At 42.7% G+C, this 16,993-nt stretch overlaps 1 protein-coding gene across 3 annotated transcripts; it reads left to right on the top strand.

The window, feature by feature from the left end:
* The first annotated feature begins 1,504 nt into the window (after positions 1-1,504).
* On the top strand, positions 1,505-16,552 carry TMEM263 (transmembrane protein 263). Of its 3 annotated transcripts, none has more exons than XM_058022865.1 (4): positions 1,505-1,589; positions 4,955-5,016; positions 10,071-10,140; positions 13,901-16,552. In XM_058022865.1, the coding sequence occupies exons 3-4, from the start codon at positions 10,077-10,079 to the stop codon at positions 14,185-14,187; spliced, it is 351 nt and encodes a 116-aa protein (XP_057878848.1). In that variant the 5' UTR covers positions 1,505-1,589; positions 4,955-5,016; positions 10,071-10,076; the 3' UTR covers positions 14,188-16,552. The 3 variants fall into 3 exon arrangements, with proteins under 3 accessions (XP_057878848.1, XP_057878849.1, XP_057878851.1); XM_058022866.1 differs by having other exon boundaries at positions 1,511-1,575; XM_058022868.1 differs by lacking the exon at positions 1,505-1,589 and adding an exon at positions 2,054-2,068.
* The last annotated feature ends 441 nt before the right edge of the window (positions 16,553-16,993 follow it).

Here is a 16,993-nt window from a genome sequence, read left to right on the forward strand (position 1 = left end):
TCTGCTGCCAAGAGAAGCTCCAGGCCTTGCATTTGGAGCAGAGCATCACATGTATAGGAAGCACCGTGTACAGCTGGGCCTTAGGGCAAGGGATGAATAGTAGCTATAAGAAAATATCCTTATCTCAAAGACCAAAAGGATGTCAACAGTTGCAGGTGTCATCTGCTAGAACCAGGCAGATAAACACTAAATAGTAAACACTCTTTGCAAACACTGAGCTCAGAGAGTTGCAGCCTCCCAGATGGAAATCAAGATCCCAGAGTAGAGCTCCTGTGTCTGTGTAGTATTATTTCCAAAGAACATGATTGATCCATGCATTCTGTGTTTCCCATATCCTGACAGAACCCATGGTATGCTCCCTACCATGGGTAGCAGACACCACCCTCAGGTTTTCACTGGGATTCTCCCACATTGATACTTTCACCCATTCAGATCCAAAACAGAGAAAATGGATGTTACTTGTTAAGCAGGTCAGGAATGCCAAGTCCCTGTGATCAGCAAACCCCTCTGAGCCCATGCAGCATTGCTCTGATAGATCACATTGATGCACAAATGAAGGAGGAAGCAGAGGTAGTATTTTGTCTATGGAACTTTTCTAAACTCGCAAAGTATTCAATAAGGTATTTAGTATTCCTGTGCTGCTGAAAGCAGTTCTGTTTCTAAACCCAAAGTACCTGTGACTTTCCTCTCTCCCTTGGCCATCTGGCATTTCCTTGTCTAACAAACTTGAAAGTGACTGTTCCTCCCCAGGGATCCTTACAGATGTACATGGAGACGTCTCAAAGAAGGGGGTGAACATCAGAAAACCCATCTTTCCCCAGCTATCCTCATTGGTGCAGTTACCTATAAAGCCGTGATTACCACACATTTATTCTCTACAGGTGCCATGTGAGAAGTTCAGCTCACTCAAATTAGTAGCTGGGATGAAGGGTGCAATACAAATATTGCTTAACATAAACCCGGATCCTTAGGATTAGTGTCGTGGCTCCCCAAGATGCCGCTGGCACAGGACTGGGTGCAGCTCTGTGTCGGACTTCTGCAGCCTCCCCGTCGTGCTAACGGGCAGGGTGCCCCAAGGGGTCATCTCTTCACCAGGACCCCTCTGCCGAGACGCTCCCCAGCCCAACGAAGCGCCACAAGCCAATCAATCTCCTGCACACCGAAGCATCTCGGTCAGCTGCAGCAACGCCGGCTCCCCGTCCCTCCTCTCCTCAGCCCTGCCCCTACCCCGTATCTTCCTCCACCCCGGTGCCCGGCCCCGGGGCAAGAAGGCGCCCCCGAGCCCGCGGCGTCCACGGGGTCGGGCCGGGCCTGCGCAGGCCCTCGGGGGGCGCGGCACCTCTGAGGGAGGGCACGGGCGGCGGCGCAGAAGGAGGCGGGGGCCGGCGGGTCCCGGCACCCCTGGGGCGGGCAGGGGGCGGGAGCGGCGGCGCCCCCCGGCCGCCGAGGGGCCGCGCCGGGCGCTGGGGCGGGGTCTGCGGGCGCCGGCAGGGCGGGCGGCGGCGGGCGCCACGTCGGCAGCGAGGACGGGCGGAGGAGTAAAGTCTGAGCCGACCCGGGCGGGCCGAGCGAGCTGTGAGTGCCGTGCGGTGAGTGAGAGAGGGAGGGATGAATGGATGGATGGGTAGGTGGATGAGCGGCCGCTACCCCCGGCCCCGCCGCCAGCCGGGCAACCCCGGAGCGCCCTCCCTGCCTCTCCGTGGATGAAGGGGAACTTCAGGGGAGGAGGCGGGAGAGCACCCGGCGCGCCCCGGCGGAGCCGCTGGCGGGAGAGGCGGGTCAGGGATGCGGAGCCGCCGCCACCTGCCCCCGGCGCGGGCACAGCCCGGCCGCCTTTGTGCTGCCTGCCGCGGCTCCGCGGGGCGGGAGGGCCGGGCCGGGCGTAGCGGCTCCGCCGCGGCCTTGGCTGCCACGTCAGTGCCGCCGCCCTGCGCCGAGATGCCGGCAGTGCCCGCGCCGCCCCGGCCGGGGTTATGGGCGGGGGACGTTGCCGGGCCGACTCCGCAGCTCCGCCGGGCACGCAGGTAGCTGCGAGGGGAGGAAGCGGCGGGGCCTCGGCCGCCAGAGGGTAAGGGGGGGGCGGCTCCTGGCTGCGGGACCGAGGGCAGGGGGGCTGCTCTGCCCTGCCGCTGCCACCCTCTCTGGGCCGGGCGCCTATGGAGGAGCGGTCCCCCCACCTGGGAGGGAGGGCAGTGGAAGGAGCTGTACTCGCCTCGGCCTGGCTCCTGGATGGTCTTGTTCTCCCTCGAGAATTTTTCCGACCCAGTAGAAGCTTTCTTTTGGGTTTTCTTCTTTTTAAACTTTGCAGTGTTCAGATGTTTGCTGTAGTAACGTGCTCTTTGTTTCATCCATGTCTCTCGAGTCCAGCTTGATGGAGTAGCATATGAAGAGGCTTTTTGTGAACTGTTTGGGACTGGCTTAGCTTTCCACATTAACCTAGCCTAGGCGTTTATGTGGTGTGGCCTGAAGATCAAGGCAAGTTGATTTAGCCGTATGCCTGGTTCTGGGCATTGTATGAACTGCAGATACTGCCTCTGGATGCAATTAAATGTTTCCTTCTGCTCATTGAATTCAGGTGAAAATGAGAACTCTGAATCTGGATGTCCCTCCGTAAGGAATGTAAATATCTAGTACATGTAGCATGTTTCAGTGTTTCCACTGCATTGCTTCAGGCAGGATGCCTCTATATAACTGGAGGGGTACATACAAGATTGCTTAATTTAATATGTAGGTACTGGTTTGTATGCACATCAGTTTTAAGACTGCTCAGTAAATATTATCCAGCACATCATGTAAAGCTTTCTGTTAAACTGTGGCTAAATATTCAGAGAAGTTAGTATTGCTTCCTCAGTGTAGAAATGGGCAGCGCTGCACAAGTGCAAACCGAAAAGTGGGTCTTGTCCAGCAAGTGACCAGGTCTAAGTGTCAGGTAGGAGCCAACAGAGAGGTGGTGGATGCTAGGGAAAAGACTATTTTATTGGCAGAGTTAGCAAGGAAGTTCAGAAGCTGCTTTATCACTGGCTGTTAGGCACAGTCCAGTTTTGTCTTTGAGGGTCTTCTGGAAAAGGAGATCCAAGACTGATCTGGAGCTCAGGCTTTAGGAAAGTGTTAAAAGAAATGGGGAAGGCTCTTCTGAAAACTGAGCTAGGAGGAGGCAGAGGATGACAGAACTGGCAAAATGGAGTTTTCATGGTCTTTCTGAAGCTGTGCCTTGCACCTTACTGGAATTTACCATGTACTTCTTAGGAACCAGTTTTGGAGAACTAGAAAAGGGCAATTCTGGTTCATGCCACCTTTGATTTTGTATCTTGTAAATCATTGCATCAGAGAAAACTTGATTGCCAACATCAGGTGTTCTGTAGGACCTCTTCTGGACCGTGATCTATGTTTTGGTTGACAGTGATGGAGAAATGGTGCATTCTCCATCTAGGGTAGATATACTATAGTAATGTCTTGGGCAGAGTTAAGGGTTTTTTTCCAGGAGATATTATACCGCTCTCTTGCTTTTAATCGTGGTGTGTGTGGTTTTTAATACCCATATGTTGCATTACCTTCCCAGCTGTGTTCAGTTCCCTGCATACTGTGAGCCTGTTATGTACATTACTTACAGCAACTTCTTTTGAAGGAAGCTGTAGCCCATCCTGCTGTAGGCTTGGAAGTAAGTTGTGGCTCATACCTGGAAGCTTCTGATCAACTTCTTGTGGTCTCTACTTGAAAATGCAGTCTCTTTTCCATAGCACGCTTGCTTTCAAGCTCGTCTTGCTTTATATATAAATCTGAATTTTGAAACTTGAGTTTTAAACTGAAGGCTTCTTGAAATACTAGCTGTGCTCTTGCTTTTTACCTACATGCTTTCTACATGCCTGGATTTGTTTTTGTACTTTAGTGCTGTTAGCACTGACGATTCTTGCTAAGCTCAGTCAACTCTTTCCCTTGCAGTAACAGACTGAAACAGACATTTCCATCCTAGGAGTAAGGCAGTGAAGCTGATAGTGAGAGGTTGCTTGTGCAGCTTGGAGCTGTACCCTGAAGAGCAGCCATAGGTGGGATTACCTTTTTTGGCTTCATGATTATTTCCTTGTTTAATTTGGAGAGTAGAAACTGTTGCTCTTCCAAAAATTTAATTCTTAAATTATCATACCTAAAAATATATTTTTTTCCGTGTACGTGAAGTACATCAGGTTCATTCAGAAACCTGCTACAGCTGTGACAGAGGTAGAGAAGAGTTGTTCATGTGGCAAGGGTTGTTTGTTTTCCATCAGCTCTGTAGCCAGGCTTTCTACCTGCCCAGCTGGTAGCCAGAAGGAAGAGAACTTCTTTTGTAGTGGAACAAGACAGGGCAATGGGTTTGTTTGCAGCTCTGTCAGGTGGAAGTTCCAGCACTGGCTGCTGCTGCAGCAGCCGTCTGGAGCAGCATTAAGCTGCCAGCTGAAATTGGTCCCATCCTTGTTTCATTGCTACCCACAAATATCTAAGTAGTGGCATTGAAACAAGCCAGTTTTCACTGGCTGCTGCTTGGGCCAGGTTTGCTGTGCTGAGACAGAAGGGCTTTTTGTCTCTAAAGTCAGACACCAAGAGCATCAGCTGAAACTTTGGAAGTTACACACATCTGTAATGATTAGAGCCCACTTCTCAATGGAAGGCTAAAACTTCACACAAATTACTGTCCAAGAACTGCAGGCTTATTAAGGAGCATTTGTGTCTTAACATGGATTATTGTGCCTCATAGCAATCCTCATGGCAGCACATGGAGCAAGTAAAATTATCTTCATTGCCCAGGAAGAATTGGTGTCTTGGTGACAAATGTCTAAAAATGTGGCATCTTAAGGCTGTACCAAGTGTGCTTCTTCCATACTGTGGGGATTTGTATTCCTGATTCCTACTGTACACTCTTGTCAGGTATGTGACAGTCACTGGTCCATAAGATGTCGTTAATATTCTTCCTTTCTTATAGGTGTATGCAGAATACTTTTGTGGAAACAATTGACTAGTAATCTTCACAAAGAAATATATTTGGTGAGTAAGTTTTACTTCAATCAGCTTTGATGTGAATGTACTTGTGGCTATGCCATTACTTCTAGAGCTTCTTGGTGCTTTCATTCAGGATCTTAAACACTGTTAATGTTACAAATAGCTCTTGAATTGAAAACCTTCTTTTAAACAATTTTTTTTTTTTTTAGCCACAGTGTAAAACATTTAAGCTTTCTATGTATTTCATATCCTGACAGTATGGAAGTGTGTTTCCTTTCAAATCAGTTGAGTGACTTTGATCTTTATTTTTTAAATGTTTTTGTATGAAGGCTACAATTTATTTTAATATATTGTTAAGAGAGATGAGAAGTTATCCCATATCTCTTGAATGAATAGACAATAGATAAATCTTCATAAGCACACAAAGAAAAAAACCCAAAAAGTAGTTGAAGTAGTTTACATTTATCCCTGTTCTAAGATCTGGGTTTGCTTCCACTTCTTGGCATGACAAAACACAGATGAAGAAGGAAACTGGAGTGTGCCAATGATAGGATAAATTTTGGCTTCATGAATGTCCATATGAGTTTTTCTGGGCCTCATGGAGACCCTGCCTCATTCCATGTCATCATTCAATGAACATGTTAAATGAAGCTGGAGGCTTTTCTGCAGTGGCACAAGTGAATTTAGCATCACAGGATGAAAATGCAGAAGAAAGATCTCTTTGCTTGCTTTCTTCTTCCCTTTTTCTTTGGCCAGTCTTAGTGTACTTTGAAGAAGATTCTGAAAACTTCTGAGAAGAGTTCCAAAGTTCAGGTCTCTGATAAATCTTTGCCTTGTTGCGTACATCTGTGGTACTGGTAATCGTTGTAACTAATGATTCAGTGCATAGTGGGGACTTTGAATGGGCAGCTTCCAAGTTTCCAAAGTTCCTTAAGCTATAGCATGTCTGAATGACTGACCTCTGCACGAAAGTCTTACACTTGCATCTCTAGGTCGCTGTCTTTGGTTTCAGCTGAGCTGTAATCTCTGTTGAGTCTCATGAACTTTGCTTTCTCTTCGTGGGGACACATCTTCAGGGGAAACCTTGGACAGGACCTTCCCTTAGGATACACTGCAGTCTGGTCACCGGGGGACTTTTTGATGCAAAGCAGGACATACAAGCCTAGATCTTAATAGACAAAGGAGGCATTGAGTGCTTTTACCTCCACAGTATTATGTAAAATCTATCTTCAGTTTTTGAGGAAAAAAGTTGTTTTCCTGCCCTTTTGCTCTGAAGACTGGATGAAGTAATCTGCCACCAAGTGGTTATTCCAGGCCTTTGACCTCCAGTCAATAGAAATACTCATCTTAAGTCTCTGGAAGGGAGCCAGGTTTAAAACATGCTTCTGTGCATATCCTGTTCACCAGATATGCTGCACTGTGTTTAGTACACAGGATTTTTTGCATCACTTTTCAGAGCCTTTCAAGTCTCCTGAGGTATTAAATTGGATACAAAGATGCATAATGCAAACTGTAACATAGATATTTGAAAATTTTCTGTAGAAGTTCTTTGTTGGATCTTGGTTTTGATTCTCTAGGATTCCCTGGAGAGCTTCTACAGAAAAACAAAAGGACATGAATTGTGCTTTGCGAGATCTTGTGTGCCAAGTGATGTTTTGGGTCAGGCTGTGACACTTTTCTGACAGCGATGTGATTCTGTTTTCACTTGCCCTGATATCATAGAACTGTGAATAAAACCTAGTACAGGCTGGTTGGGCACATCTCTTGCAGCATCAAAGAGTCATCAAGGTTGGAAGAGATTTTCAAGATCATCCTGTCCAGCCACTCACCTAGCATCCCTGGAATGCTTCCAGGCACCTGTAAAACCACCCATCAAACAGTAGTTTTCAGCTTTCTGATCTGAAAATCCCTGAAGGCTCTCTTCTGTGTAGAACAAATTCAGTCCTACCAGCAATGACTTCCTTGCCTTAGCTGCTGTTCTCAGGTGTGTGTAGTTCTCCGTTGACTTCTGGGGCCTGATAGCAGCAGGTTGCCAGTGCCTGAAGAGAGACCACTGGGGTCTGTCTAGATGCGAGTGAAGCATGTCTATTTAACTTTTAAGGAAAAGCTTGGGATCAACAATTATGTGACCTTGAGGTTCTAGGAAAGGTAATGGGAAGGAATGCCTAATCTTAACCGCTTTTTGTATGTAGTGCTGTGATTTTATATGTGCTGCTATTTTTTTTTTCCTACTGTACCTTTAAACTACATTAGAAACTCTTCTGTGAAATCCCCCTGCCAATACATTGCTTTGCTCGTTTAGCTTTGCAGGAGCTGAAACCAAATCTGACAGTCTAAACCAGATGGTGGAGAATTTTGAAAGCATCCCTTACCTGTCTTGTCTGCCAGTCTTACTCTAACTCTTCCTGTTGGACAAATCTTATTTTAATTAAATACTGGTATTATGTCATGTAAAACAGATTCTAGGGATTTCATCTGGGCTGTATCTGCTGTTAGTGTTGCTGTGTTCAGTACATTCTTAATAGCAGAAAATGCTAAACCTTGTGTGAAGTCTTGTGATGGTTTCTAGTGTTCTACCTATGTCTGAAACTGGTACCTTACTCCAACTCCCCTCGAAACTTTTTGATAATCCCTGACAGTGTTTTCTTTGTCCTCTTAAGATTAAATAACTTTTCTGAATCTCTTATGTGGGATTGTTGGCAGAAACATTTTGAAGCTCAAACAAGTAATTTCATTTGGTGTTCTTTTAGGAGTTACATGCTGTCTAGATACAAATAAGTTAATGAAGGCAGTTCTTCATAAAAAATAATTTACCTCTGGCTTTACTAATTTGTCTCGGGTCTGCTTTAAAACTGTTTTGATCACTTTTTCATTCCTTTGTTTGAATTAAGACTTGCTAGGTTCTGGCTTTTATTTTACTCTTTTTAGGACTTTGCCTAAGGCAGTGTTTAAACTCTTTGCACATTGGTGGTAATCATCTTCATGACTGAAATGGCCAGACGTTAATTAGGAATGTAGTTGCTTCATCTTGATAGAGATATCTTGATTGAATAATGTCAGGTCTGTCAGTTTCTTCTGTCTGCCCTTTCTTACAGTGCTTTATATTATTTCAAGTTGGAAAAAAGCAACAAACCTACATGGAACTTCACATAGTGAGGATGAATATTGTATTTCTTTCAGCTTGCATCTTTTCTCAGAACCTGATTGTCCTCAGTTGCTCCCTGTGATTGGTCAGGTTATTTTTTTTTTAATTTTCTTCCTCTTATTTGTAATTAAATAAAATAACAAGAATAACAAGGAGTGCTATAATTTATACTTTTTTAAATTGTCTTTTAGCCCTCATGTGTTTTCCATCCTGGTGTGTTGTTACTCTACAACTTCCTCATGAGTGGAAGCAGGGGGGCAGGCACTGATCTCTTCCCTCTGGTGACCAGTGACAGGACCCAAGGGAATGGCATAAAGCTGTTTAAGGGAATTTTAGGGTGGATATTAGGAAAAGGCTCCCCCAGAGTGTGGTTGGATACTGGAACAGCTGTCCAGGGAAGTGGTCACAGCACGAGCCTGACAGAGCTCAAGAAGTGTTTGGACAATGCTCTCAGGTACATGGTGTGATTCTAGGGGCTGTCCTGTGCAGGGCCAGGAGCTGGACTTCAGTGGTCCTTGTGGTTTCCTCTCAGCTTGGGATATCATATGATCCTTTCCTATTTCTTAGCTGACATGTTTGCATTTCTGGCTTTTGAGTGGCATTTGTTCAGCATTTCCATCGAACTGGCCATCCCGGTAGTAGGTATTTTTGCTTGCTTTCCTGTTCAGCTTCTTGTGTGTTCTGAGCCCTGAACTGATACCCTTAGGCTGATTGGGAGGACTCTTTAATATTCAATTTAGGCTTGCTTCTCATCCAAAGGTCTATGATTTAGTACGTGGGTGCTAGCTTTTAGTGTGATGTTTTAACTTCATAATAATACTGTGAGGATTTTAGCTCTTATTTTCCAGATGAGTCTTCTCATCTGCTTCTGCCTCCACATTCCTTCTTCAGATCCCAGCCTCTGCTTTCTCACCCAGGGCATGTACAAAGAGATCTGGGCACAGCAAGAGAAGCGGGAATTATTTTTGTGGTGCTTGTTGACTCCTGGAAGAAATTAAATGATTTAAAGACTTATGCAGAGGGAAAGGAACTAAGAAGTCACTGGCAAAAAGAGAGAAGCATGCTGACTGGTGTCATGTGACTTGTTTTTCCTTTTTCTGACCTTGGTGCTTGCTGAGGAGGGAAAGCAAGATTAGCAGGACGACTCGGGAGGAGGCAGGACTTAATATCAAGGCCTGCTTTGGTGGGGGAGGAAGGCAGGAAGGAAACCTGGACTGGTTAGTACTTTCTTCCCTTCCAGAGAAAAAATTCTATAATCATAGCTGCTGATTGAGCTTTCTCTTATGCTTCCTCTGTCAGGGACTGCTGCTCTAGAACTCCCCTAGGAAACAGCTTCTAATGTAAAGAAATCTTCCCTGAAATGTTTCCAGTGGAGAGTTTGCCTAGAGTTAAAGCAGTTTAGGTCTGCTTCTTCCACCACACCATTTATGCAGTTCTGTGTCAAGATAAATCGTGTGTTTCTGTTGCTGTGCTTCATCTTGTTTTCATGACATTTGTTCAAATTATGCTGCAAGGACTTGGTGTTTTTAAACAGCTTTCCAAGTACTAGCAGATCTCACAGGCATGCTGCTCTTGTTTCTCTAGTGGCCATCTCCTCTATGGTCACTAGGCTTTTTTTTCAGTACTTAAACATAAGCTCTTGTATGGCAGTAGCTGTTTTGTTTTCCTACTTGCTGTCTTCCTGATTGCTTTTTGAGATGCACTTGGTGTGGTGTGGCAGCTCTCACCAAGTGTAAAGTTTAAGTATTGAGCCTAGTTGAAGAATGCAAAAGCACAGTCTGATAATAAAAATAGGAGCAATTTGACAGGACCTGCTAGCTTGTCTAATAATGAAGAAGAAGTTATCTTTGTGGAACTTAATCTACTTGATTTTTGGATTAATGGATTTTGGATTAATTTTACATTTATGCTTTGCCAGAAAAGATGAATAGCACATGTGAATTTCTTTTTTCAGGCAATAATGAATCAAATGGACAAAAATCAACAGGAAGTCCCATCCAACATTCATGATGAACCACCAGAAGGTATGCATTAGTTTTCATGAAATGAAGTAAATCAATCAGTTCTCTCTAAAAATGGATCTGCAAGCTGAACACTTCAACTTTCTTTTACATAACAGTAAACAAACCAACCCTGGGATGACATGGGCCTGGATTATTGTTCACTTCTGCATTATCCTGATTACAAAAAGGCCACTGAATATAACTGAGTAAACAACTGTACCTATAAATTATAGAGAAGATGGACAGTTACTGAAGGACTTAATTTGCAGATTAGTTTGCAGAGATATGACTTGATCTAATGGGCATTTATTTCTGCTATTCATTATGTGAGACATAAAGAGCCCAGCTTCATTTTTGGACGTGTTGCTCTGTTCATAGTGCATGTGACTTTTATGCAAGATGCATTAAAAAAAAATAAAAGTTCATTACTGCTTCTGGAGACTGTTGTCCATCATACAATTAACAGTGGTTCCAACTGTTCACAATCTCATGGTTTCATAAAATCAAGCACGCACTTGACTTCGTTAATGCAGTGACATTGTGGTCTCCTGAACCAGCTGAATATTAAATTGGTTATTAGATCTGCAGAGGAAATGCAGTTGCAAATGAGCAGAGTTTCTTCTAAGCTGTGGACTGGCAGGATTGAGCAGAGTCCTGTTTGCATAATGTGACTGCAGGTATACTAGATCAAAAGCCATTCTTGACGTGTAAAAAACCATGTTCTTATGTGTGTTCTGTCTGCTCTTGCTTTAAAACCAAATGTGTTGGATGTAGAGGTCGGTGAGTCATGATTCCTCTCGATTCATTGCTTTTCAGTTTATAATGGCCTTTTAAAGTTCTGTTTGTTGGTTGGGTTTTTTTTCACCTCAGCTTTTATATGTTGTATAACCAATTTGCTTCATTTGAACAACAGTATTATCCACTAACTGTAGCAGAAAGGATTGAAGTCGAGTAGCTCACTCTATTCTTAACAACTATTAGGCAAGAAACACGAGTAGAAGAAGATGAGAGGAAAGGGAAAAATAGGTTTTCATAGCACAGAAATTCTTCAGCTCTGTTATACTCGTTATAGTGGCATGGTGTGAGGACAAAAAGTCTTGCGCTTTTGGTGTTAAGATCACAGAAGCATTTCTGATAGCAAATGCCTGATTGGAAACTACACCTTAATGTGTTATCTTCAAGTCTGATTTTTAAGGCTGGGTTTTGTTTGCTTAGTTGTTAGGGGCTTTTTTGCCTTAAAGGTTTAATTGTGTTTGATACATGTTAAACGTCATATATAGAAAGTGAACAGTAGTCTGAAAAATAGAACCAATTCTTTATTGAATAGGGCAGTGGGCATTTTTTATCTTCCTAGAATATTCATTAGGTTTTCCAGATTCAGAGTATAACAGCAGAATTTGATGATCACTGGTTATTCCAAAATTTTATTTAAAACCTGTTAGCAGCTAAGACTTATTTTCTTCTGCACATTTTTCCTTTTAGTATGACAATAAGTAGTTTGAATATGAAGTCTAAATAGATGGAGAAAGTTGGTGTAGTTAGAGGGAGTAGAATGAAGCACAGCTCATCTTAACATAAACTCCATCCTTGAAGAGGCTTTTTCCTTTTGCTTCTGATTCACCTGCACTCTTCAAGCCTTATGAGTTTAGTTAAAATACTGGAATACCCTTGGAAAGCAACCCCATTTTGAATGTTGTGCAAGGCCTTATACATGACACACTTACACCAATCATAGAAAGATGGCCAAATGTGGATGGAAGGATACCAGTTCAATGCTGGCAAAATCATCTTCCTGAACAGGCTGCCAGAATACTCCTTAGAGGAAAGGCTCAATTCCAAAACTAATTTGCAGTTTTTCTTAAAGATAGAAATAGTTCTGGTTTGTTCAAATCATGCTCAACAAGCTTGGTGCCCAAAGGCTTTAAAGAATGTGTAGAAGAAGCTTTTGTGCTCCTGCTTTTTATGAGTAGTGCTATTCTAAGGCAATATTTTCTGCCTTGAGAGCGGTGCCAACCTTTGCAACCAACGTTCATTCAAACTCTTGTTCATTCTTGGATTCCTTTCAGTGGGAAGCTGGCTGCAAGATGGCCTGGTAGAGCCAACTCCTGGATAGGGAACTTGTGTCATTTTCTCAGTACTCCATAAATCACAGAATATTCTGAGTTGGAAAGCACCCACAAGCATCATCGAGCCCAACTCTTAATGGAGGGCCTATGTGATCAACCCACAACCTTAGTGTTATCAGCACCATGTCTACATGACTGAGCCAATCTCCTTAGATTTAGGCATGATCTGGTATTCTTTGGAAACGTACTCTTTAGAAAAAAGGAGACCAGGCATGTGTGTCCTAAAACAGAAATCAACTAGCAATAAAACTCTGTAGTGCTGGATGTTTGCTAGAGCTCATGGATGGTGCAAATAGAATGGAAATGGAATGTGCCAGCCATTACCAGAAGTTACTTATACACCATCACATTCTGTATTTACACCTGTGAAATAGAGTAGATGTCAATGGACTGGCTACCTGAAGTAAGGTAAAGACAAATACATAAAGGTTACATTTGTTTGTTTCTCTTATTATTTTTAAAGTTAGTTATGATGGATCATTTTTTGCCTACATCAGTTCAGATTTAGTGAAATCAGCTCTTAAAATTCAGAGGGATGAAACTTTATGCCTATTTCACCCTGATGATAGTGAACCAGTTAAGTGGAAGTGAAACAGTTTCTGACCAAATTTGTTATAAGTTCTATTAGTCTGGTCACAAGAATCCTCTACTGAATAAACCCTAGACATTGGATTTTATGGCAGACTCTGCATACTTCCTCCTGAGTGTGATGCTTTAAAGACTTTCTATGTAAATAGAAATTCTGATCTCTGTGTGTTTGTGTTGGCAATGCATTTTTGCTAGAGATGTCCATGTTGAAAGCTGCTGGCCTAGAATAAACCAGCAAGAGTATTACATGGCTGTCATTTATGTTTTCAGTTTTCATTACCCTTTCTATAACCTATATCACTTTCTTAATTAAGAGACTAATGAGCTGGAAGGACTTTCAGTATTTTCAACTCCTTTGGGTTTCACTATTCTATATCCTTGTTTTCCTTTTTTGTCAACTTTGTAGAAAATTCTCTCATTTAGGTGGCACCTTTTGCTCGAGTTATTCCAGACATGCACATAGGAACTCTGACCTCTACAGTTTTTTAATGAATTCTGAGTCCTAGGTCAGTCCTGGCACCATCACAAACGTATTGGCAGCGCATGGGAAGTTGCTCACCCAAGTTTTCATCTTGTAGTAGATGAGTGCTGGGACATGACTCTTGGAATCTGTGCTCTGGATGCAAGTTGTGGGCAGTGAGGGCACTGGGGACAGATCTGTTCAGCTGGTTCTCCTAAGGCATGTTGCGGTGGAAAGTGTGTTGGCAGGGCTGGACAGAGGTCTCCTGTGCCTCTAGAGCTATTTTTTTCTTTCTTGCTACCTCCTAGAGTAGTTGTCCTCCTCCAAGCCTGTTATTTCTGCTCCTGACTCCCTCACCTTTTTATTTCATGTCTGTTTATTCCCTAGCTCTGCCCACTGTGGTTCCACTTGCTCTTTTCTTGGTTTCCCTGTTGTTTGTTATTTGGAACTGGGTGTATGAGCATCCAAAAAAAGCAGCCTGCAAGGTAAGTATACACTGTATGCAATGGCTGTTAGGCTAGAAAAGGAAATACTTTTGAGTAACACTTTTTTGAAAATGCTTAAATCCTGGTGCTGAGATTGATTTGCTTGTTGTTCCTTCTCTCAGGGTCACTCAAAGATCACCCGCAGCAGCAGGCTGGCATACTTTCTCGTGTGACTGGTGGCCTCTTCAGTGTCACAAAGGGAGCTGTTGGTGCCACAATTGGAGGTGTTGCTTGGATTGGAGGGAAGAGCTTGGAAATTACCAAAACAGCGGTCACATCTGTGCCTTCCGTGGGAGTGGGTCTAGTCAAAGGAAGTGTTTCTGCTGTAGCTGGAGGCGTTACAGCTGTAGGATCTGCTGTTGCAAGTAAAGTGCCTTTAACAGGAAAGAAAAAGGACAAGTCTGACTAAAACCAAAACTGAGACATACTCAGTTCTCCAGAATATTGCATCGGTGGCATTAAAATCTGCTAAGATTGGGACCATGAGAAGCCATGTGTCTTAGACACTTCATCTTCTAATGAGTTGTGCAAGTAACTCAGTTTCATCTGAAAAGGACAGAAGCATGGCTAGCACAGCTTATGAGGATTTATTAGAGCCTAGATTGAAGCTTTGTATCTGGTGAAATGTTACACTTGATAACTATAGAAGTGAGTGTATCTGAAGGAATAATACATATTTGAATAGTCATTTACTGTACATCTTCTGCAGTTTTGGACTAAAATGTGAATGTAGAAATTCAGTAGTCTCTGTGATGCCATTGATACAACAAGATGACAATTATTGTTCTCAGTGGTTTCCACATCTTCCTGCTAAGTATCCTTCAGCTGTGTGAAAGCACTGTTGGACATACCCAGTCTTGGTTCTGAACCTGTACTTGCAGGCAGCCTGTAAACTATCCCTGACTGCATTCTGACAGTGAAGACTGGAGCAAAGAGACTGGAGGTGTGCAGAATTTGGAAATGAGAATGGGAGATAGACAGAAGTGAAAAAGTTTAACAAATGTGGTAGAAAGGATCATAAAGACTAAACTAACTTAATGCCTTATTAGAAGAAAATCTCTTTTTACTAGGTGAAGCTGTGTAAAGAACTGTCCTGTTGTTACAGTGCAGTTTACAGAATGAGCTTTAGGCTCTTCATAAATCCTGATCTCTGAAACTTTCTCAGTTTTTACTGAAAACGTGATTGCTTCATCTCAGGTGTATTTAATAATATGCATCTATCTCCTGCAAGTGAGAACTTGCTTCTAATAAAGTTCTTATAAACACTAGAAAAAAATTACAGCCTGTGGAAAATGGGCTGATGTTTGTGGTCATCTAACACAGCTGTCTAACTTGCTAGGAATTCTTGAGTAGCTGGAAACCACTGAAGAACTAGCAAAGCTGTTCTCTCAACTCTGTGATACACCAGGTTAGCTTTTTGCTCTGTTTAAGCAAATGCAAGGAAATTTTCACTACATTTCTTGTACTTTTCACCTTGATTTTTGAGTAAAATGCAATACTTTTATTTAAAACAAACCAAAAACAGTAGATGAGGCCTTAAAAAAAAGGCAACATGATTCAAGTAATACGTATACTGATAGATTCCAAATGTTTACACTTCTGCAGCGTGTGAGGCAAAATGCACTTGTAATGACACAGCATGAGGTTGCCTTAAAATAGAAACCATTTGTGATCTTTTATTTGTGTAATGATTTTAAAAATAAGTAATGTCTTTGGAAGCCCATGGGAGGCATCTGTTCATGGTGTGTATGCAGTATTTTCGAAAAACTTTTGTTTCTATGGAGAACTTGTACACTTTTTCAGTAGCTGTGGTTGCACTAGGTGGTTATATGGGGGGGACTTTTTAAAAATGAAAAAACCCCAAACATATCACTTGTCAAACTTATTCCTCTGTTCATGGGTGTTGAAAGTACACCTTGTCTCAATTATGGTATTGTAGTCACCCAATCTCTCTGAGCCATTGGTACATCAACTGCACTCTGCAACAACTTTATTTTATATCAGAAATCATATATGTTGGAAGCATGATACTTGTAAGCATGGAACTTGGGGCAGTGTGGAGAGCAAAAACCCAAGAAATGACATCTGCTCCTCTGTTAGATACACCAGCTGCTTGGTTCTGACCTGCTGCAAGGGGGAAATGAGGTAAGTTGATGCAACAAATGGAAGACACTAACTGATTTTTTATAGTCAAAAGCAAATTGTATAGAATATAGTATTGTCTAGAAGTACCAGGTAGGTCTAGAAATTAGCTAGTCTGGATATCAGAGATAATTTTGCTGCAGCATATAATTTAGTATGGTCTGCTCCCCTGCAATTTCCAGTGTAGCAATATCCCCCCAAGTGCTGCCACTAAACTCTTTAGGAGTCGCCTGTTTGGAGCGCAGTGATAATTTGTGACACTCAACCAAACTCTTCCTAATAGTTTTTCTGTAAATGGGAATGTTGAACTGGTCCTACCCATTTTTTTATTAAATTCTTTAATTGTAAACTATGAAACTTGCAGCAAAGCAAGCGTGGTCAGAGATAAGCAATGTTAGGTATGTAAGGAGTTGCCAGCACTCCATTATATTTTGTTCTTAACATATCCTGTAGCTATTATTTTGAGTCTTGTAAACCGAAACTTTTACATGGCATATGGGTTTAGTTTTCAAAGAGCTTTGTCCTGTATCCTGTGTGTTTTCCATTCACTTATGAAACTTGCTTCATCTTAAAAACTTGTTCCCATTCTGTCCTGGCACCTGTGAAACATTAAATTGTTGCTGTTTCAGACATTTGAAAGCTTCCTTAGTTTTGTGGAGAAAGGCATACTTAGGTATAAATCTTCCCATATTACCATGCTCCAGTGTCTTCTATTTGTGTCCACTTAGCACTAACCAGTTCTTAACAAAATCTTTAGCTTCAGTGTGTAAGCTAGGCACAGACACAGCACAAAATCCTTTGCACTAATTTTCTTTTCCCCTGGTCAATGATGCTTGGGAATATCCAGTTTTAAGATCATAGTGAGCTGAATGGAATATGGAACTGAAGTCTTCTGGGGGAGTGAGGCTTTTCTTTTGTCTTGGGATTGTTTCTGTGGTAGCTGTATTTCACTTTGCTTCTCCCAGTCCCTGTTCCAAAAGGGGAAATGTTTATGAAGGCAGCTTGTACGCCTGACTGCTCCCTCTAGGTAGTGAAAGGCTTACTCACAGGCTGGTCCACAGTCACTGTGAGTA

Source organism: Melospiza georgiana, chromosome 4, assembly GCF_028018845.1.
Source record: "Melospiza georgiana isolate bMelGeo1 chromosome 4, bMelGeo1.pri, whole genome shotgun sequence".
Lineage (NCBI taxonomy): Eukaryota > Metazoa > Chordata > Aves > Passeriformes > Passerellidae > Melospiza > Melospiza georgiana.